The 23617-nt window shown below is 35.9% G+C and overlaps 1 protein-coding gene and 1 pseudogene across 1 annotated transcript; one reads left to right on the forward strand and one right to left on the reverse strand.

Annotated features, from left to right (window-relative positions):
* The first annotated feature begins 1538 nt into the window (after positions 1-1538).
* Positions 1539-2819, forward strand: LOC145610731 (putative F-box protein At2g36090 pseudogene; annotated as a pseudogene).
* A 3691-nt stretch (positions 2820-6510) lies between these two features.
* LOC145610737 (small RNA-binding protein 11, chloroplastic-like) lies at positions 6511-10148 on the reverse strand. The gene is made up of 4 exons (XM_081666039.1): positions 9987-10148; positions 7758-7826; positions 7190-7296; positions 6511-7106 (listed from the first exon to the last, which is right to left on the reverse strand). The coding sequence occupies exons 1-4, from the start codon at positions 10096-10098 to the stop codon at positions 7011-7013; spliced, it is 384 nt and encodes a 127-aa protein (XP_081522165.1). The 5' UTR covers positions 10099-10148; the 3' UTR covers positions 6511-7010.
* Positions 10149-23617: the final 13469 nt, after the last annotated feature.

The raw sequence follows: 23617 nt of genomic DNA on the forward strand, positions 1-23617 counted from the left end.
AAAATTATCATTACTTTGGAAGATAATAGCATTCCGTTCTTTTCAAATGCTCCAAAGTAAGAAAATGAATTTTCATTGGGTGGACAAATATTTATTTGAGATAATATAGGGCATTGATTAGATCATGTGCAGGAAGGGACGGAGCAGTTGAACCAAGCGGAGGTAAGAGGATAGATGAAGCCAAAAGGAGGAAGATTTGTCAATTTAAAAATAAATTAAATGGTTCATGGATTGCGCTTGTTGGTTATACAAGTGGCATGTGTTATTTAAAATAATTTTTTGTCTAAATAGAGTGTGATGAATACTCATTCGAAACCTATGTTGCCTTATGCCCATACCTTATATTGTGAGTATTAAAATTTCACAAATCTATAATATCATTAAAACTCAAAGGAATATATAGTATAATATTGTCATGTCGTGTCACCATTCCTTTAGTGTACTTGGCGCCAAGTGAACAATGATATGTCAACACCTATTCATCTATATTAAACACCAAAAATAATCAATGCAATAATGCAATTGTATGATTGAGTTATAATTTGTACTAAAATTTAAGAACAACATTTACCATCACATCTCTCTTAATACTTATTGTGCTTAATAGAATGGATTAAACTACACGTTGCAGCTTTCTAATTTGTCCGTGACGCTCTTTATTTTGCAACTTTGTATTAACTACAGTACTAAATATATTATATCAATTAATAAGCAACAATAAATTCATTTTTTTATTTCAACTTTATTTCATTACAGAACCGTTAATGTACATCAAATATTCCCACCATAAATTTCTTAGCTTCCTTCATCTAATAATCAAATTGACAAGTTGTTTTTTTTTTTAATAAAAATTGAAATAATCAAAATAGAAGAAATCTAGGACATCCTACGGGCCTGTTTCAAAAAAAAAAAAGGACATCCTACGAGCCAAAAACTATTTAAAGTACTTCCTTCGTCCCTAAATTATATTCCTATTTCTCTCTATTATGTGAGGAATAAATGCTAGAAGCAGGAATGTAATTTAGAGACAGAGGGGGTATTAAATAAAGCAGTAAAACCCCTACCTAAGCATGTAGGGTCACACAAAGATATATTGACACCTTGTATTATTTCATATATCAGTAAAATTAAAAAAATTACAGAATATTTGATACAAATTAAAGGAATATTTTGAGATTTGTTCAATAAAATCTTGAGCATTTAACAGAGATCGACCTTCCAAATCCACAAAATCATTTACAAATCACCACTAGGATTTGAGTATGTCATGATTCCTCATCGAACTCCAAATGTTCTGAAAATATCCAACATGATAATACATTTAATACGGAGTACATGCATACTACGTACATTATATTACATTTTTTTTATCCTGTCGAAAAAAAAAAAAAACCCTTACATTTATGCTGTGCTACTTGCTTGTATAGTTGCATTATCACATGAATAAAATATTTGCTCATTCTGTACTCATATCTAAACCTACATTATTTAATCATTATGTATTCATTAACATTTTAATTACACCGATACACCGAGTAATTCAACTTAATATCCCACATTAGTCAAACAATGTGATATCATCTCATAAAATAATAAAATAATCATATATTATATTTTATTATCCCATCTAATTAAAATAATTAAGCAAATAAACAAACTTTCACTCCTTAAATACTTCACCTATATAAACCTCTCAACTCACAAATATTTCCATTCAACCCATTTTCTCTCATCGTACACAAACTCACACTTATAACACCATGTCTCCACCACCCCTCGCCGCCGCCACCGTCTCCACCACAAGCAACGTAGATACACTGACTAAACCTTCTTCTCCATTCTCTCTCCTCCCGGCGGACGTCATCCGGTCCCACATACTCCCTGGCTTAGACGGGTGTACCTTAGCTGCGGTAGGATGCGCTACACCGGAACTCCGCTCTCTTTCCTACGATGAAGAACTTTGGTCTCACATTTGTCATTCCACGTGGCCGTCTACTACTACTCCACGTCTACGCCACCTCATCTCCTCGTTTCCAGGTGGCGGTTCTAGAAGCTTCTTCTCCCTCTCATTCCCGCTTTTTCCCTCCACTCTCTCTCCTAATCCTCACCCTCCATTATCATCGTGTAAGCTCCCTGAGCAGTTAATCTCAGCCGTTGATGTTTTCTACCGTGGAAATTGCATTCTTTCTAAGGTTCAAGAGACGGAAACCGTGACCGGGTGGTTCCGGTGTTCGCCCTTGAGAGTTGACCTGGTGGGACCTAAGGAGTCTGTTCCTACGCCTATAAGAAGGCCGAGTCATGATGACACGTGTCAAGATCTATATGCTGACCTGGAGCTGAGTTGGATCGTGGTGGACCCCACGTCAAAAAGGGCGGTTAATTTGTCGAGTTTACGCCCCGTGTCGGTGGAGCGACACTGGCTGAGCGGGGAGGTGCACGTGAGGTACGCCACCGTGGTAGGAGGTCAAGTGATGTGTAGTGTGGAGGTCACGTGCGTGGGAGGTGGTCCTGGCGGCCTCGTGTTACACGTGACTGAGGCTTGTCTAAAAATGGAAGGGATTGATGGGGCCCATTTGAAGGGAAAGGATAGTTTGGTAATTTTGCAAAGGGTGTTGGAGGGTAAAAGGGGGAATTTGTATGGTAAAGGAGGTATGAAGGGGAGAGTAGATGAAGGTAGGAAGAGATACTTGGAGTTTTTGGAAAGAAAGAGACAAAGGAGAGAGAACATGATAAAAAGAGAAGGTAGATTAGATAGCATGTGTGTAGGAATTAGTGTGTGTTTATTTGTTAGTTTTCTTTACATGCTTTGTTTTTCTTAGTCTTTGCCTCAATCAGACTGGCTCATTAAACACGAATTTTAGCTGCATACTGTCTACATCACTTTTCTCGTCATGTTGTGGTTTCCTATGCTACCTACAATGTAAAAAAGATATCATAAAAGTTAAAGTTCATCCCATAATATCATAAAGAATTGTAATCGCTGAAAATCAGCCAAATTGCTAATTTGTTTTGTTTTGTACATGTTTTGTCACCCTTATTTTTAAGGTCTATTTGGAGACCTTGGGGCTATATAAGGACATACGATGAAAAATGAGAATATACATACAAATGAAAAAAATAAACTAGTTAATGACGTTTTTAGCAAATTTGAGGAATTGTATTAGGGTGCTCAAATTTTGTTTTATTCCTCCCTTCGGAATATATTTTCTTTAAATACTTGTACTTTGATCTTATAAAGTAGGAATAGGGTAAAATAACATTATTGAAATATAGGTACATTTTGATAGATTAATTGTCTAATAATAATTTATGGAAACATGTAATTGTCTACAAATTATGGAACAAACCAATCACAAAGTTACCAAGGCGCAAAGCTTCAAAAGACAAGGTCAATCCGTCATTCATCAATCACATTATATAGAAGTATCCAAAATATTTTGTTAATTTTGCTAACATCATTCAATTATTTAGTGAGATAAATAATATTTCATTCGTCCCTAAATTTTTGCTCTATTTGATTTTTGTGGTCTCCAAGATGCATTCCATTATGATTTTATTTTCATTTTTATACGCGTAAAAATTATAAAAATAGATATTAATAAAATATACAATGACACGAAACCAACAAGATCCCACATGACTATATTATTTCTTAATTCTTATAGATTAAGAGTATTTTACAGTCAAAGATTATATGGGACAAAATTTTAGGGACATAAATTACAAGGTAGCAATTTTTAATTTTATGACGAATCATTTTAACCAGATTGGCATGCTATTCCAAAACCAACTACGTAAACCAAATACTTGGTATATGACTATATGATTAGATCATTGAAATGCATCAGAAAATTCTAAAAAATTGCCGCAAATCAAAGACGCAGTTATCAGTATATTTCAGATTTGCACCTTCCCAATTAAAAAAAGGAAAATGCTATACATAGCCCTAAGGGCTACATATAAGTATTTAATTTACTCTTGAAAATTGTTTAAATTTAAAAAATCATGACAAAAACACACTAATTACACCGATTTGTGCGTGTTTTTGTCATGAATTCCTAACTTTATACATTTTCCAAGAGTAAATTCAATGCTTATATATAGCCCTAAGGGCTATGTATAGCATTACCTTAAAAAAATACCAGTACGATTTAGACCGTATTCAAACATTGTTTATTTGTCTTGTTCGCACTTTAAGGCACCACATATAATCGCAATATTTCCAAAAAGATAGGGCACGCCCTTTAAGGTGTTACGATCAAATTATGATCGTGAAGTCAGCTCGTTCTACACTTGTATTTCTGCTCTAATAATATGCATAAATAATACTTTGTCTATTTTTTTATTATTGCATCACTTGCCTTTTTAACAAGTTTCACAAATATTGCACTATTTCCTCTTTAAAAAAATGGAAAAATTGCTCCCATTAATATGAACTTTGCCTTGTCCGCCGAAATTAATCCCAACTTTTGTTTATTATCTATTGCACCGAACTTTAGGGGGTATTAATTTCTATTGCACCCAACAGGTCATCCAACCTGATGTAGCAGGTTACCTAGACACGTGTCAACACGTGATAGGTCAATAAAAAAATTTAAAAAAAAAAGAAAAAAAAAAACAAAATTTTTTTAAAAAAAAAACCTGCCAAACCCAACCCCCACCCCTATCTCGGAAAACACTACATCACCACCCCTAACCCCGCCGGAAAGTCGCGCCCACCCCCGAAACCCCTCCCCCGCCGCCGGAAACCGCCGCCCAGCCACCCCTTCCCTTTCCCTACCCCCGAAAACCCCTCCCCAGCAGCCCAGCCACCCTCGAAAACCCCTCATCCCCCTCGAAAACCCCTCCCCAGCAACTTCCGTTTATGGCAGGAGGGTGGTCGTTTCCGCCCCCTCCGATTCGTCCCCTTCCTCAGATCACCCCCTTCCTCCCTTCCTCCCATCCTCCCTCCGATTCCGCCCTCTTCCCCTTCGTTTCCATCCACCCCCTTCCTCTTCGATTTCCGACCTCGATCGACTTCTTCTCGTCGGCCATACGGGAGCTTTACCCTCCGATTTTCGCCCTTCCCCTCTGTTTTCCGGTTGCTGCTTTGGTGGCCGGTGCTCGGGGGAAAACGGGGATGGCCGGTGCTCCGGGGGAAACGGGATGGTTTTGTTTTTTTTTAAGTTAATTTTTAAGTTTTGATTTTTTTATTTTATTTTTTTTATTTACTTTTGAACCAATCTGGTTGCGACACGTGTGCAATTAATCACAAGTCAGCAAAATTTACCTCTTCAACCGGTTTCAAGTCATTTGGGTGCAATAGAAATTAATACCCCCCAAAGTTCGGTGCAATAGATAATAAACGAAAGTTGCGATTAATTTCGGCGGACGAGGCAAAGTTCAGATTAACGGGAGCAATATTTCCTTAAAAAATTATTTGTGTTCACACTACAAATACCAAACATATGGTTGCTTTTTCACACTTACTTTTTAATTTATCAATATGTCACATGGATAATTTGTATTTTTACCTTTCTTTCTTACGTGAAATTCGACCCCTGATCTCACGATTGAATGTCAATTCTCTAGCCAATTCTCTAGCCTCATATATCACATATATTTTACTCCATACATTGGTAGTTATGGAATTGCAATTTGTCTTTCATACTCGTGTTGGATTTTCGATATTCAAATAAGCATATAAAATCCTTGCAAGAAAATGTAAAGATAGACGGAAAAGAATAAGACTTGCGACATGAGCTCAATCATAGGCTTCAAATACAAGCATTAAGAATCAAGTCATTATAAATGTATACAAAGCGTCTTCTTAAACAAAAATTTGTTCCGTTTATGCCTCGTTATCCTTGTCCAATTTTAGGGCAGCATCCCCGTATCTAAAATTTCAACATTAACCTGCTAGATAATTGAATAATACACACATCCAAGAACCCAACACTCATACCTACGGCATACAGGTAACAAGTAACTTTTTTTTAAGGTTAAAATTTTGCATGAGAAAATTTTAAGTATTACTAGTTATAAGTTATCAGTGATTCTTTCAACAAAAAATCCATGCAAATTGCACTGCCCCATATCATGGGCAGGGGCAGGTTGTAAGTTATAATTTGCTCATGCAGTTTGCAAGGTATGCCTTTTCTGTCAATAAATAAATAAATAAATAAATAAAAATAATAAAAAAATAATAAAAAAAAGGTATGCCTTTAAAATGTTTTAAATTTCCTTGGAATCAAAAGTAGGTGTAAGTCATTTCTGATGAATGACAAAGGCATGAAACAACATATAACAAGGAGAAAAACACAGCCATCTAACCCAGACTCTTCTCAAAGAAAACGTCGATGGAGCCCCCAGCAGATAGGTAGCTAAACAGCTACATAACTGTGCAATACATGTGTATATTGTGTTAAATGGCATATTATACTTCTAATCATTTGCTTCACAATTTTATATCAAGCAAGCTTCGATTGCCTTTTCTTGCTACCATTGGCTAGTTCAGCAGGAATAATATCATTGAATTCAGGAAATAACTTTGACTATAATTAATCAATCAGCAGAGAAACTGTATATACAACTCTCTTACCTGGACTTAAAGATATGGAAGCTTGATCAGCTTCAGCTTATTCATCTATTAATCTATACTGACAGCTGACACAATAACTACAGGCGCTTTGAAAGATGAAATTTCATCAATCTCTCAACTTAGCCGCATTGCAGCTTTTTGATGTAAAGTGCTGGCTGCTAGTCGACATTAACAAACTTCCATTGACATGAAGCAGTTGAGCCTTTCAATGATAAATGAATAGTACACTGGATAGAGATAAAGGAATAAACAAGCCCAGGACCTAACAGCCCTGAAATTACTAGAATATCCCACCACTATATTATACGGGTTGGTAGCTTTGTCAAAGGTATATTATGGATCGGGTGTAGGTACCCAGCATCAGCATGTTAGCCAAATTGATGGACTCATGTTATCATTACTTGATGTATTTATGCCAACAGATTCAGCATCAAGCAGCAGGTGGTCCTCGTGCTATGGGCATTTCCCTACGAAATCCAGAATCTTGCTTCGCATAATCAACAAATATAACGCGCCCATGTACTTGCTGCAAGTTTTCAACAGTTCTTATTTCCACTGCAGTCGTAAATAATGAAAAACAGAGCAGCATAACATACATTACACACATACTTTTCCATTCATCTCTGTCAAGGCTTTATCAGCTTCATCTTCTGATGCATAAGTTACAAATCCGAAACCCTTAGATCTGTCTGAGACACGATCATGTACAATTTTTGCTGTCAAAAAGAGACCACATTAGCATCATTAAACAGAAAATGACCATAACACACCTTTTTTTTGTGGGGTGGGGGGTTGTGGGTGGTGTTTATGAGTAAGACATCAGAAAGGCAGTACAATCTGACTAGTATCTTGAGGAGGAAGACAGGTAAGTTTATTAGGAAAAGAATATTATAAAAATAGAGAATACTAGGGAGATAGAAAATACGATATACATTGATGAGATTAATCTACTTGTTTAATTTTGGATAGTGCAGTAGTGCCCACCCATACTATGATATAATTTGGTGTTTTAATTGCGTCAGCAATACAAATTTACAATCATCTATCAAACATTCCCAAATTTATTTCTTTCTCCCCAATTCTACATTTCTGATTTTTATTCTATAACTGTCTTTCTTTTTTTTTTTTTTTCTTTTTTTTTGGTGGGGGGAGGGGAAGGGGCTTCAAACTCAGTTACCTTGTATCACTTGTCCATACTGTGAGAATGCTTCTACCAGTGTCTTCTCTGTAGTATAAAATGAAAGTCCTGGAACAGAAATCAGAAGTAGGCGTCTAGTCAGCCAAGAAAAGAGAAATATACAAGTACGCACAAATTAAGCAGGCAATTTCCATACTTGATTGGCAAAAGGTTATCAACAAAGTGGTCATAAAGTTGTCACAAAACGCCCTTCTCTAGAACATCAATATGAAGCATACCTTTGAAAAAAAGCCTAGAGTTCTTACTTCCCTAAAAAATGTTTGTCTTTTCTTCCTTTTAGAATGAATGGACTTTCAACTTGTTTTTGACTCTTACCCCTCTGATCTTTTGCCTAAGAACTGAAGAGTGTCAAAAGTAGTTCATTTGTCCAATTTCTTAGCTCAACTGTTACTTTACAGTTTCATCTTCTCTGTACTATCAAAAGCCATCAGCTATTATTTCAAAAGCACGTATACTATTTGATCAGTCTTGTTTGTGTATACTGAAACCAATAGTGTTGAATGTGAGAAGTCAAGTTGTCTATGATATTAGAGTCAAAAGACTAGGCATGGTTTGATACATTACTTCCTTGGGTAGAAGTAATGTAATGTTCATTCATTTCAAATTTCAGAACATGCCAAACTCACTAATCAAGTATGCTAGAACTCATTTTGTTGGTTTAATCAATATATAGACCAAGTCTGAACAGAATTTAAAACTCATTTGATAAATAAGCTTGAAGACAAACATAGGGATACTTGTTCATGTATCTTAATGAACAACTTATTTAGTTATTCATGGACACTCTTTTTATTAGTGTTCATGAACTAAAAGCTCATTTTTTTGTTTAGGAAGATTTCTTAACTAGTTCAGTTATTGACTTATAATGTTATATTTCTGGGAAAATCATTTTGCAAGTGATTTTCAGCTTTATGATTCAATAAGTTCTAACTATTAAATCTTGTCATCAAGCTTAAATTACTTGTTCTGAGCTCAGCTTGATTGATAAACAAGACAAGCACAAACACAACAATTCCTAACAAAACTGAAAAGAATTTTTAAGATTGACTATAAGCTCGAGCATAGACTTGAGTTTAACTAAGTTAAGTTTAGAGTTTGAGTTGCTCCTCCACACCCCAAGGTATATATGGATTACACTTAAACTGAAATTGGGTGATTGGAGTATCTGAATAATCTGATGTTATTTGCATGATTCAAATATTGTGCTTTGGATAAAGGCAGAAAGATCAAGTTTGTGTGGTAAAATGCCAGAAGATCAAGGTGACAAAAAGAGAAACCACAGACGTGTTATTATGATGTACAAAGGAGCTGAGTTTGTTGTCACCAAGACGAACATTAAAATTATTGCTCTTTCAACACCATAAATTGAGAAAAGCTTGTTACAAAAGGTCCATGCTTGTCAATCTATAACACCCAAAGGATTGCCGATATAGTCCTAATCTTATATTATGCAGAGTGTAGTTTTGTTACTTTTGTATAATTCTCATCCTTAAATTTTAGTAGATAATAGTTAGTAATGCGTTTTCAATCTATATTTGATCAATGATCTTGTCGAGAAATGTACTACAGGGTAATAATCTTTTACTTTAGAAAATTAGAACAAAGATATTAGTTAGTAATGCATTTTCAATCTATATTTGGTCATTGATCTTGTCGAGAAATGAATTACAGGGTAATAATCTTTTACTTTAAAAGATTAGAACAACTACACTCATTGAAGAAATAATCGTAGGTGATCATTTTTAAGAAATTTGCTTGAAATACCACGAATATCTATGATTATTTATACAATTGTCAAGAACAAGCACCTCATCAGGATACACTTCATAATTCAACAAACTCGAATAATACTCGATATTAGATTAAAATGTGACCAATTAAAGTGAGACGGAATGCATAGAATACTGTATCATTCAACAATAAAGAGCTAATTGAATTTCGCTAAAAAAAATCACCAATTCACTCAACACCTTGCAAATATCCTGAATTTGCTAAAATAAAATCAGGTATACAATATGATCTCACACAAGTTAAGCTTCAACACCAACACATTCCTAAACAAATTTCCTCAAAATTGTATAATTTTGTTCATATGATCAAAACTAAATAAATTGATGCTTCGAAAGAAGACAGTATCAAAATACGAAAAAAAAATTGCAAAGGAAGACGATTGAATCAATAGAAGAGAAAGAAGAGAGAGTGAGATACCTCCGAAGAAGAGTCTGGAAGCGATGCCTCTGCGAGAGAGGAGAGAACAAGGCAAGGAATTAGGGTTTCCGACGGAGTTGCTGGTCACTCTTCTAATTAGCGCCACCGCCATTTTCACATCTCTATTATTCACCACTGTGTTTTAGAGATGGGCAAAAACAATTCAACAAGGAGTAGATCATTTTTTTTTTTTTTTTTGTTAGGTTTAATTTTCGGAATGAATTTATGTGAACTTATTTTGTACTGTATAGCCTTTTTTTTTTTTTTTTTTTTTTTTTTTTTTTTTTTATGGTAAGAAAAAAAAAAAATTAGGACCCCCTCCTCACGAGGGGTGATCCTAAAGCATCTGAGGTGAGAATAGGGTATAAAGCTGAAGAGGTACAGAATGGAATATCCAATTTGTCAGTGACAATATGCTCAACATTTGCTATCCAATCTGCTGCTCTATTTGCTTCTCTGTAGACATGCCGGAGTTCCCAATGGGGGAATCTGTGAAGTAAGATCTTGATATCTTCTATAATGTGATCAATTTGCCATGGGGTCGACCAAATACCGTTTACTGCGTTGACAACTAGGAGGTTGTCCCCTTCAATGTGAAGATTTTGTATTCCTTGTTGGAGGGCGAGAATGATTCCCTTGTGGAGGCCAAAAGCTTCAGCGACGAAAACGTTGGTGGTTCCAAGGTTGAAAGCTTGTGCTGCAATGGGTGTACCTTCACTATCTCTGATGATGACTCCTGCTGCTGCTGAGTTGTTTTTTACCGAACCGTCGAAGTTAAGTTTGAAAGAATTGAGAGGAGGTGCCTCCCATGCAACCAACTGAGTGTTTGGGTGGTTTGGGTGAGGTAGATGATAGGTTTGGGATCTCTGCATTGGAGACCCCGAGCTTAAAGAGGTATCTATGAGAATACGATAATTCCACTCTTCAAACACAAATTGCGCTCGGTGGAAGGTTCTAGAGATGCTAAAAATCTCATTCTTGAAAATAATAGAGTTTCGTTCCTTCCAGATACTCCATAAAAGGAAAATAAATCTTCGGAGGGCGGAGTTGTTTTTCCGAAGCGTAGATAATGTCGTTATCAAGTCTGTGGGTGGGAGTGTACCAGGAAACCAGTTTTGAGTTAAAGTGTTGTTCCAAATTTCTTTGGCCTTATCACAAGTAAGAAATAAGTGGTCGTGAGATTCCGGATAGGCGGAACAAAAGGTGCAATGATTGAAAGGAATAATCTTTCTTTTATAAAGGATGTCTCTAACTCCAAGACTATTATGCATTATTTGCCATAAGAAAATTTGGAGTTTAGGTGGGATGTCCAATTTCCATATCCAACGATGGGGCCATTTTACAGAATTTGGCTCTAATCATGTGCTATCCATGTAGCCGACTTCACTGAAAAATTTCCCGAAGGCGTAGGGCCCCATACTGGTGTGTCAGACATTTGAGAGTTAGGTAAGGGAATGCCGATGATTAGCTGTACAATATAATTCGATAATAAAGAACAAAGCTTTTGTTTATTCCAAGTTCGGTCGGGGAGAATAAAGTCTGCAACCTTTAAGTTAATGTTGACTTGGTGGCCTTGTAACTCTAAGGCTTTTAGGAGACTCTTGTTCATCACCCAGTTGTCTAGCCAGAAATAAATGTCATTGCCATTGCCAATTTTCCAACGAATGCCTTTGCGCAGAATTTCCCTCTGTGCAAGAATGGTTTTCCATATATGTGAGTCTTTAGGTTGAAGATGATAGTAAAAAAAAAGAGGAGCTATGGAGATATTTCTCTTTTATAAGTTTAACCCAAAGATTAGTAGGGTCTGAAAGAATCTTCCAACCTAACTTAGCGAGGAATGCTTGATTTAAGGGAAGGTTTCGCCTTAAACCTAGGCCGCCATGGTTCTTGGGTTTGCAAACTTTATTCCATGCTACTAGAGGGGTACCATTTTTTTCTTTTTGCTGCCTCCAAAAGAAATTTCTATGGAGAGAGTCTAGATTTTTCGCCATATCACTGGGAAGAAGAGAAGAAGAGCAAATGTAGGATGGAAGGGCTTCTAGATTACTTTGGATTAAAGTATGGCGACCTGCTTTAGAGAGGTAATTGGCTTCCCAAGAGTTTATTCGTTGTTTGGTGCTATCAAGCACTCTCTTAAAATCTTTTTTCATAGGGTAATGAGAGCTAAAAAAGACCCCTAAATATCTTCCGAGAGAGGACTTGGGAGTCATGTTGAAATGGGCTGCAAGGGCAGTGCGACGACTATTTGTAATTTGACGTGAAAAAATGATTGACGATTTATGGAAGTTAATTAGTTGACCAGAGGAGGAGCAAAATTCATCTAGTATTCTCTTTAAGTTATTACAAGCTGACGTTGTAGCTTTACATAAAACTAAGTTGTCATCTGCAAAAAGGAGGCATGGAATATTAAAAGAGCGAGGAGCAATTTTGAACCCGATCCCTGATTTATTTTTTTTGGCTTTCTAGGGATAATTTTCTGATTAGAACTTCCATGCATAAGATAAACAGATACGGAGAGAGAGGGTCCCCTTGTCTTAGCCCTCTTGAAGGCTTGAACCATTCTGTAGTTTCTCCATTGATTTTGAGAGAATATGACACTTTGGTGACACATTTCTGGATCCAATGAATCCATTTCAAAGGAAATCCAAAACATTTAAGGGTTTCCCACAAAAAATCTCATTCAATCCTATCATATGCTTTTTCCATGTCTAGTTTTAGTGCACACCAACCCGTCTTATTTTTTGATTTATGGAAGGTGTTAAGTATTTCTTGTACTATAAGGATGTTGTCATGTATCGAGCGATCGGGGGTAAAAGCATTTTGTAAGGGGCTGACCGACTTTTTTAGAATCGGACATAGACGACTAACCATGATTTTTGATATGGCTTTGTAGATGTTATTTACCAGGCTAATTGGCCGGAAATGATTTGGGTTTCTGGGATATCTACCTTCGGTATTAAGGTAATAATAGTGTGGTTCACAAAGGGAGGAAGCTGCCCATGCGAGAAAAAACTCTGAATCGCTATAGTGATGTCATTCTCAACTATTGGCCAGTAGGCTTGGAAAAACCTTGCCCCAAAGCCATCTGATCCGGGGGATTTATTGGGGTTCATATCAAAAAAGGCTCTTTTTATTTCTTCTTTAGAGATTGGGCTTATGAGGGTGTTGCAATCATCTGATGAAACGATTGGTTCAATAAACGAAAGATCAATTTGTCAAATAGTTGGTGAGTTAGAACTGAATCTGTATTTGAAGGATTCTAGGAGAAGATTGTGGATTTCCTCCTTAGATTCTACCCAACTGTCATCTGTATTTTTTAATCTATAAATTGTATTAAGAGCTATCCTTTAACGTATTTTATTATGAAATAATCTTGTATTCCTATCACCTTGCGTAAGCCAATTTTTCCTAGAAATGGCACCCCAATGTCGTTGTCCAAAAAGTAGAAGTTTCTCTCTTTGGCGCAACATTCTATTCATATGACTTACTAAGATCGGGTTAAAAGGTTGTATGTGTAACGCTTTTTCGAGGTCCTTTATTTTTTCTGAATTAAGTATGAGCTTATTATTATTATTGTTCCCATATCTTTTTTGTGCCCATTGTTTTAATTCGACCTTTGTACGAGACAATTTTTGTTGAATTCTGTAGAACCTTGATCCTTGAATTGGTGATGGCCACGTTTTTTTTTACGATTGCAAGAGCATCGGCCTCAAGAGTCCAATGGTTTTGGAATCGAAAGGGTCGATGGGGCACAATTTGATCATTATAATGAGAATCATAAATTAGAGGGGCATGATCTGATATTGTAAAGACATCAAATTTTATTTGACTCCGCGGGAAAATTCGAAGGAGATCATTACTACAGACTGCTCTATCAAATTTTTCATATATAACTCTGTTATTGACACATTGCTTCCATGAAAAAGAATTTTGGGTACTAGGAATGTCTGTTGCATGGTATTTGCTATAAAATTAGGTAGGCGTTGTAATTGGTGTGGAAGAAATGGTCTTCCACCAATTTTATCATTTACACACAACATTTCATTAAAGTCTCCTATAATAATCCAAGGCATAGTAATATTTGAGCTAAATGAATTAAGGTAATCCAAAAAATCATTTTTATCAGACTCTTGAGCTGGACCGTAAATGCCACTTATTAACAATTCGCAGTTTAAAGGTTTAAAAATAATATTTAAGTGGGCACACCTTTCTGTCAAGGTAGTTTGATTAATACTGATTTTATCAATATTCCAACAGACCCAAATGCCACCCGAATGACCATTTGGTTCAATAACAAACGTGTGATCAAAATGTAAAGATTTTAATATTCTCTTACTATTAGCAGTATTCGTCATTGTTTCCAAGACAAATATTATGTCTGGCTTATGTTTATTTTTTAAAAATATTAGTTCGGCCAAAGCCTCGGGTCTTTTCCCACCTCGTATATTCCAGCATAGAATTTTCATAATGATAATGTATGATCATGTAAGAGGGCCTTTGCCGCATTAGATTCATCGCGAGTGTCAAGCACTTGATTCCATTGGGGGTTTGCAGCCCCGATTCTATAATATAAACTATTACAAGGATACATTTTCGTGAGAAAAATTAATATAAGACACAATAAAAATTTCCAGGAAATTTTTACAGGAAATAAGATCATTAAGTCGAAAGCTTCTTTCCAGTAGAAATTTGCAACAATCCACCTCTATATTTTGGCATGACCTGTGCCAAAAAGAGCAAAATACATAAGTGCACCACTGTATACACAATTCATATAAAAAATTACTAGAATAATCAGTGTTAGTATAAGAGAAACAACATAAAGATAGACCCTCGGTCCCATGGAAAAAATTATTCCATGGCTCATCCTTGGGACAAGGCATCCAAGGGTAACTACAAAGAGCCGCCCCCCTCAAAACTCCTGCAATCAGTCTCCTGAACCAAGATAACATGGTGTGACAATGAAGGGGAGTAAAGAGAAAAAGGGTCCTTTGCTGCTGCCAGCAAGGAAGCATAGCATAGCAACAATAAGACTTAATACAACCTATAACCAAACCCAACATAGGAAGACCAGCTCAACATATTAAATGAGGGTGTAAGGTTTGAGAATTATAAAACCACAAACCCCAAGGGAGCAACTCATTATTATACAGAAGAAATAAGAGCAAAAATAATGCTGAATAAATAATATTCCAATGGAAAACACTTAATAGTACCATAGTAGCAGTAAAAGTAAATTGCAAAAGGACTGAACACATAATCCGGTAATGCAAGAGAGGGTAAACTAAATAGAGACGTTGCATTAGCTTAAAGAAAATGAAATTACAAAAGAAAGGATCAGCATGATAATTAGCAAGATAGCGTAGGCTGAACCTTAATAGGAAATAGATAATGAAAAGAAAATAAACATTACATACGAAATTAGTAAAATAAAGAGCTAGTAGCTGGAATCTCAGACCCAAAAAGCAGCACACATAGCCTAGAGACTTAATCATAATTCATAACAGAAGTAGGGGAACCCACATCCCCATCATCATGTTTCCTCCTTTTAGAATTTTCAGACTTGTTAGTGTCACAGGAAGGAGAAGCAGTCATGTCAGCATCGAAATTTATCTCGGGGCTATGGTGGATAACCCCTAAAGCATTGAAGAAAGCCTCATCTAGATCATCCTCATCATCAACAAAAGACTCTTTTTCTGGAACAGGAGGATTAAGAGTGATTTTTTCTCCTGTTGAAACTTGAAACTCACCCAAAGAAGCAAAAGCATTACTGATGGGAACAGTAGCTACCTCTCCATGATTTGAAGAAGAAGAAGGGGACTGATTGAAGTTGGTAGGGTTAGGATTAGGAGAGTAGACAGTGTTGTTGAACCTAGAGAAATAGCTAGTAAAAGCACTTATCCCACTTTTCCCACCCTTGCTGAAAAATCTAGGTCTAGCACGACGTTGTGGCTTGACATGTATCCAGTCAGAGTGAGGTAGAGGGGCTTGTTCACCCTGGTGGTCCAGATTGCTAGCCTCAAGCTGAGCCACTATGAGTTCAAGAGAAGGAGTAGGCTTTTTAGGACAAGCCTTCAAGGTTTGGTCTTTATTTCCACACAGGGGGCAGACTTCATGAACACCCTCATAAGAAAGATAAAAATTTTGTTTCTCTCACCGATATGCATAGAGAGAGTACAAGGGACAGGTTTAGAAATATCTATATTAAGACAAACCCTAGCAAACTGAGCTTTATCATCATTTCTTAGAGTATACTCATCAAGCTTGATTAGAGTACCTATGCTAGAAGTCAGAGAAACACAATGATCCCAAGTCCAATACTCAGTGGGAAGAAAAGGGATTTTAACCCACTGATCAACATGAGTAATCTCATTATCGAAGGCGAAAAAGTTTGGCTCCCAAGGAATGAGTACCAGATTAAGCCCCTGAACAAACCAAGGTCCGCGGGACCAAACTTCATCTTTATCAATAGGGTTGGTGAATTTGATGATGTACCAACTATTGGCTAGGTATCTAATAGAGACTTCCCCATGAATGAAATTCCACTCTTTAACCAACCTAGAGGTGACAGCAGCATAAGGCACAAACTCTCCCCAAATTTTAGCATAAAAGATTTTTGATTTATGATCGGCTATGGTAGCTTCAGAAAGTGTAGGTGCATTGACAGTTATACTGGAGTGAACTGAATTTGAAATTGGCGATGAAGGAGGACATGCACCATCTGAAGAAGAGGGAGGGGCAGGAATACTAGGACTGTGACCTCCCAGAGAGTTGAGGGTGTCACTGGATGGGTGGGATTGACTGGTTTCACAATTAAGGCTATCCATACTATTAATTCCACATTCAACAAGTTGAGATTCGGAAGGGCAAATGGCAGGAGAAGGATGTCGTGTTGTAAGAATAGAGGCATAACTAGGAGGAGGGGGAACGTCTGACATGAAATCTATACTATAAGTAGTAGGAAGATGAAAGTGTAGAAGAAATAAAGCACAACAGAAACAATAAGCAAAGAGGATGAAAGAAACACTAAAGAGAGATGCTACAACTAAACACAAGCAAGGATATAAATAGACAGGAAAAACCGTTCCCCAAGCAAAACCACCAGAGAATTGAAGGGACAGTAACAAACCATGATAAAAATAATAATAAAAAACAGAACGGAGATCACACAAATTTTTCGAAAAAGAGAGAAGAACAGAAACAAAAATTGGGAAGAGCAAAGGTTCGATTAAAAAATTCAGAAAATATAGAAAAAAAAGCAAGTAATTTAAACATGCAAGCAAAGCCACATAATTAAGTAAAAGAAGGTGGAGAGACTTCCCTGAGATCCAATTTTTTTTATTCTTGAAAGTATCGCTTGAGATTGCTTGTTGTATATTTGCGAATTTCCCCAGAAAAATAATCATCACATCTACTCCATAGGCGGAGACGAGTAGCGTATTACCCAAGATCTGCAAGATCTCGATGCTTAGAGGCCTTTTGGGTTCACCGATCTTGTAATTAAAAAGCTTAATAGGGTAATTTATCTCATAAAGTAGATAATCTTTTGGAACAAGGATATAGGAGATCCATAGTTGACCAATTGAAGGGCTAATAGGATAATAATTGCTAGTGCTAATTAGGAAAAGCAGGGGGGAAGATCGAGCAAAAGTATGAGCCTTTGGGAAGCAAAACGGCAGCGGTAGGGGATTTCCATTTTCGTGGTGTTTCTGGGGTTTTCTTTTGGGTGGGGTTGGGTTTTTCTTTCTCTTTCTCTCTCTAGATTTCTTTTTGCATCTCATGTTTAATATGAGGTTTGTTCCCAACAAGGAGAGGGTTTAACTCTCTTAACTAGGGCTGTACAGAGTTTGGTCTGGACCGTAACTTGGTTTACAGTTTAGAAAAATAAGGTTTGGTTTTGATTTTTTGGGAAATACGGTTTGCGGTTTGGTTTGGTTTTTCAAAAATTATAAACCAAACCAAACCGTAAACCAGTAAACCGCATTTTAATATTTATATAATATTTATAAAAATTAAAATAATTATTATATATTTTTAAAAAGAAAAAAAATAATAAAAAACATGAAAAATCATTAGAAGACGGTCAGTAATTCAGTATAATACTATACTCCAAGATCAGTTTAGGTTCGGCAATCATTGATATCGCATAATGTAGCCCCTGATGTTGTCAAGTTGCTGCCAATTATTAAAAACTATAATGTAGTATGAATTTATTTTTTTTTGGACAAATGTATTATGTTTTTTTCCACTGTTAATTTGTTATGTATTATTTTTATTTTGTGTTATTGTGTTAGCACTTGATTAGTTGGTTGTTATTTTTATTAAAACTTTGTAGTATAATTTAATCCGTTTGGGCTAATTATTTGAACTTTATTATAAATTTATTAATATTTGACAATTTTTAGGAAAAAATGTCGTCTTATCATAAACCGCAAACCAAACCGCACCAAACCGCATTATTACGGTTTGGTTTGGTTTGGTTTCAATATTAATATGGTTTGGTTTGGTTTTGTTTGGAAAATTGACCAAACCGTATTTTGCGGTTTGGTTTGGTTTATACTCAAACCGCACCAAACCAGACCATGTTCACCCCTACTCTTAACCATACTAACACAAGAAGTATACTGAGGATGGGGGTACAACTTTCATAACATGCTAAGCGATACAAGTATGGGGATTAATAATTCCATCATAGATGCTAGCTAGAGGTGATCAACATTGGCCCGACTCGCTAGCCCGGCCCGAAAATAAGGCGGGTTTGGGCAAGCATAAAAACACATTTTTAGTTGAAAAGCCCGAGCCCGGCCCGAGAAAGCCCGAAAACCCCGTTTTGGCCCGACAAGGCTGACAGGGTAAAGTCGTATCCCCTAATCAAAAATAATTCATAAGTCCTATAACTAAAGTAGATAGGGAAGTAGGGTCGATCTCCACAGGGAAACAAGTCTTTTTACTCCTAATTAATTATTATAATCTAAATTATCTAAGTAACCAATATTTATATTCGAATAAGAAACTAAACTACTAAGATTGAGAATAGAGAGAAAGCAATATATGAAAGGATCTAGGGTATAGGTTCACCAATAAATAATACTCCAGGGTAAAACATAGTAATCAATCATTTACATTGCATAAATAACACGATTAACAGGCTCTCGCAATTTACTAATCACCATAGATCTAACAGGCTCTCGCAATTTACTAGATCTAAGTTCTTATTGAAAATAGCCTTTAATATCAAATTAACATCTGCTCGATTCATCAATTTAATATTGCTATACTTTTACAAGCCGCAATTGTAAAACGTTAAAACAATTCAATAAGAAATTATCATGCAATATCAAGAATTAATAATAGTCAATCATCAATGCATCAATTAACCAGATTGTAAAGGGCTTTCGCTACGTATTACAATCACAGAATTAATCTACCGGTATTAAATCTCATCTCTCGAATCTCGACTTAACCATTTATAAATTAATCTACCTATTGAAACTAGACCTAAACATTAATTCTCATCTGTCAAATCTCGAATCAATGTTGTCAAACTCATGCATAAAAGATCTGCGCAAATCTAGTCACAGAGCATTAAATCAATCAATAGGAAATTAATCTAGCATTGACAATCAACAACAATAAATTACCCCTTCATATTATTTATGGATCCCCATGAACCCTAGAAATAAAACTACTCACACATATTAAAAACTAAACTAATCAAAGCAATAAAATAAGTCATGATGAAAGGAGATAAGATTAAGAGAAGAGAAATCGTTACCAAACTAATCTATATTAATGGAAATAATCAAGAACAAGGTTTTAGAGAAAAGTTAAGAGAGAGAAAAATCCTAAGTAGAGAGAGAAAGTCTAAGAAAGAAGATCCACAAAAATCCGTACAAAAACGTATATAAACGTTTTCTAAAACAAAAATTAAAACTAATCTAATCAGGTCTTTTAAAAACGCGCGCCCCATCGGGCAAAGGGCCGCCCGATCGTGCTAGATGCTCGCACGATCGGGCGCGCTTATGCACGCACAGCACCTGGCCTTGCCGCGCCCGATCGGGCGACCTCTTGCCCGATCGGGCCCTTGCTCCACTTTGAGGCTTGGACTTCGATTGGGCTTGATTTCTCGGCCCAATCCGGATTTCCTCCTCGGGTCTTGAACACTCGGTCCGAATACCTCGGGATCCCAATTACCGAGCCCTTAATCACCGGCTCTCACCGATCCTGGGCTCCAAAAGTGGTCGTGTCCTTCTAGCTTCCGTAGTTGATCCATAAAGCCCGGGAAAATGATCCAAGAGTGCAATTTCCTGTAAAATACAACTAAAACTACGAAAACACTAGAAAACACAAATTAGTAATAAAAGTGGCCCAAAAGAGCCAAAAACACTACTAATAACAACCAAGGGACGGGGGTAAAACATTATATAAAATGGACATATCAAAGGACGCTACTTTTTTACGAGTTTGGACACGAGAAATTGTGTTAAGGCCTGGCCCGACCCGGCCCGATTTTTTATCACCTCTAATGCTAGCCATAAGATTCTCAAATCAAGCTTGTTCCTTTATGCTTCTTGGACTTGTAAAAATAAAACCTGGGATAAATTTTACCTTTCTTGTTATTTACCCTTGACATGTGCGGCCTTTCATGTTTCCTTGTCGAGGCAGAGAATTTAAAGGTAGTAGATGTGGGATGATAGCACCTACTCAGGTTCAAAAGGCATGGGCTCATCTTCATTAGATCTAACGAATTCCACTTCAACAAAGTCAGTGGTAGGATAGTCTAGACCTTCACTCCCATCCTCGACATGTGAACCATCATTGTTGTTATTAGTTAGGCATAAGGGCATTGGATCATCTAACTTCTAAATGCCATTAATTTAGGGTTTTCCAGATCTAACAACGACCACAAGAGAAAGTGTGACCCTTTTCTTTTTTTGCTTTTTTGTCGCGTCTACTCCTCTCACCCGGACTCATTCTTCGTGTAGGCATGAACAAGACTACTGGACCTTTTGATTTCGTATCCTTATAAATTTTATAATGTCTATCCATAGTAGTCTTATCTTTCATTCGTACATGCATCCACGAATTAGCAAATTTGTTTAATAAACACAAAGTCCTTTCTTACTTGAGATTTGAATAGGACAAGAAGGAAATCTTAAGGAATTGGTTTTTTTTTGTTCCGTTGGAGAAATAATGGATTTTCTTGGTATCCGTGGCCTTTACATGTGACGATTCCTGGTTGTATAGGGGGCAGGTTGCACCATGCTCCTCATTCTCCAATGCAGCATAAGCATTGTGGGTATGGATAGGTTTCTCTACTTCCATCTCACCAACACGATTAGTAAAGTCAGCTTTGTCACACCACTTTGATTACCACTGCAAGATTCATTCTACATCTCGCGCTAGGATAAATGATGACTCACTAATTTTCCCTTTTTTGTTACAGTGAGTCATGACGGAATTTTCAGCACCCCTCTTGCCAACGATCTTACTCACCTCACACCTTATGCTCTTCATCCTCTTTAGTTCACGGAGAATGTCCTCATTTTTAGGCTTTGACCTAGCAGCCTTGCTAAGGTCCTCATAAGCATCTTCCAATTAGTTTATCTTGATCTCTGCTAAAGCTCTTTTGAAAGAGCCTTAGCATTGTATCATCAAGCTCGATGACTAAGGAGGCAAGATTTCATTCCAATGCAATAGCAAGAGTCCATAGAATAACACTATCTTCCTCATTCCTAGGTAGTTCGAAACACAGAAATTTCACACCTCTGCCATACTTAGCCCTCAATAGTCGGTACTTAGATTATTGCTCCATAGGGTTTTACTCTTCTCAATTTACAATTTTTAGTACAAGTTTTTTTTTTTTTAAAAGTACATGTTTAAATGAATTTAACAAATTCTCACATCATATCATATCATATCATACCACTAATATATAAAGTTGGTCTTGCAACCACGCCACGAGACATCGACATTTGACATTCTAGTTTTTCGCCAAGTGTTGCGCCACATAGGAGATAAATAGGTATTATTGTGAAACATATGATGCTAAGTAAGCGATTTTCGGATAGATTTTTTAAGATAAAATTGTTGTATAGAGTTTTATTATCGATAAAATTTTATTGTTGTTGTTTATTTTTTTATTTTTTTAAAAAAAGAAATTTCTTTATTGGTTAACTAGGTTAATCACGTAAGATGCACGGTTTAAAAAATTAAAAACTTACTTGTATGTGTGTAATATAAATATTTTTAGCAAAACATATTAAATCGTGATCGATCCCTTTAGTTAGATTAATTAAGCTAAAAAATATTCTAATTAACTTCATAGTTATACTAAAATTTCTAAAAAAGCATTCATTTTTTATTCATTATAAAAATTTGAAGAATTAAGAAAGAGAGAAAAATAATCCAAACTCTACTATCACCAATAAATTGTGTAATTAGTCATTTTATTCATAAAAACTTTTAGAAAAATGTATAATTAATCAATAATTTTCAAATATTAGCTTTAATTTAAAAAGAAAAAAAAAAGAGAGAGTGATGTCACAAATTGTTAATTTTATAACAAGGTACACATGTAAAGTGGTGATGTCAGCGGTAATTACTTTACTATTAGTTATAGATTATAGACTAGAAGGGTTCAAGTTTATTAACTAAGGGTCAACTTTTTTGCACAAAATTAATTAAATATCACCGAAAAAACTATTCTAGACCCCAAACTCAAAGTAAAAAAAAAAAAGGTTAGACCCCACACAATATTTTCCAAAAAGTTGGACCCCTTTTGTGATCTTAACTCGTGATGATTAGACATTTTTCCTCTCTATTTCATGTCAAATCATTGCAAATAATATGAAACAGAAGTGGTATATACATTTACCAATTTACCCCTTGATGTACGCTATTACATTATCACAGTTAGGAATCAAGCAACACTCTAGTAAAGGCAATAACATAGACAGACGGTGATAGACTTAACACTAAAAATAAGTGGTTATTATTAAAATTCAAAAGTGTGTAGTGTCTCCAAAATTAGTGTAGTCAATTAGTCATTACGAAATTACACTATCATCATAAGATAATAATTACGAACATATATTACTCTAGATAAAAACAAAATCTAGACCAATGTTAATTAGGACTATTTTCTCTTCGTAAATTGAATTTTATTTATTTATTTTTACTAGTAATTAAGACCTCGCAAAATTTTATATGTTGCTGGACACATTGTGTAGTTGTGGTTACTTATTTAGGGGTAATTCTTGGCCGATCAAGTAAACTGATTGAGTAACCCCTAACTGAATAACTCTTGACCGATCGAGTAATCCTTGACCGATCAAGTAATAACCTTTGTGTGACGACCAAGTAATCCCTAACTAAGTAACCCTTGAATAAGTAACCTGGTAATACGGTGTGGCCATACAGTCAAACGCACAGAAAACATATTGTTAAGACCTTGATCGATTAGGTTTTCCTAAAAAAAAAAAAAAACAGTTGTTAAGACTATACGTGGTATCTTTACGACGTATATATTTTTAAATCATTATAACGTGACTACATGAGTCTTGATCAAGCCTGTAATTTTACATTTTTTTTCCACATTAAAAACTTTGATTATGAGCATATCCCATAAT

Source organism: Chenopodium album, chromosome 3 (genome assembly GCF_948465745.1).
Source record: "Chenopodium album chromosome 3, dcCheAlbu1.1, whole genome shotgun sequence".
Classification (NCBI taxonomy): Eukaryota; Viridiplantae; Streptophyta; class Magnoliopsida; order Caryophyllales; family Amaranthaceae; genus Chenopodium; species Chenopodium album.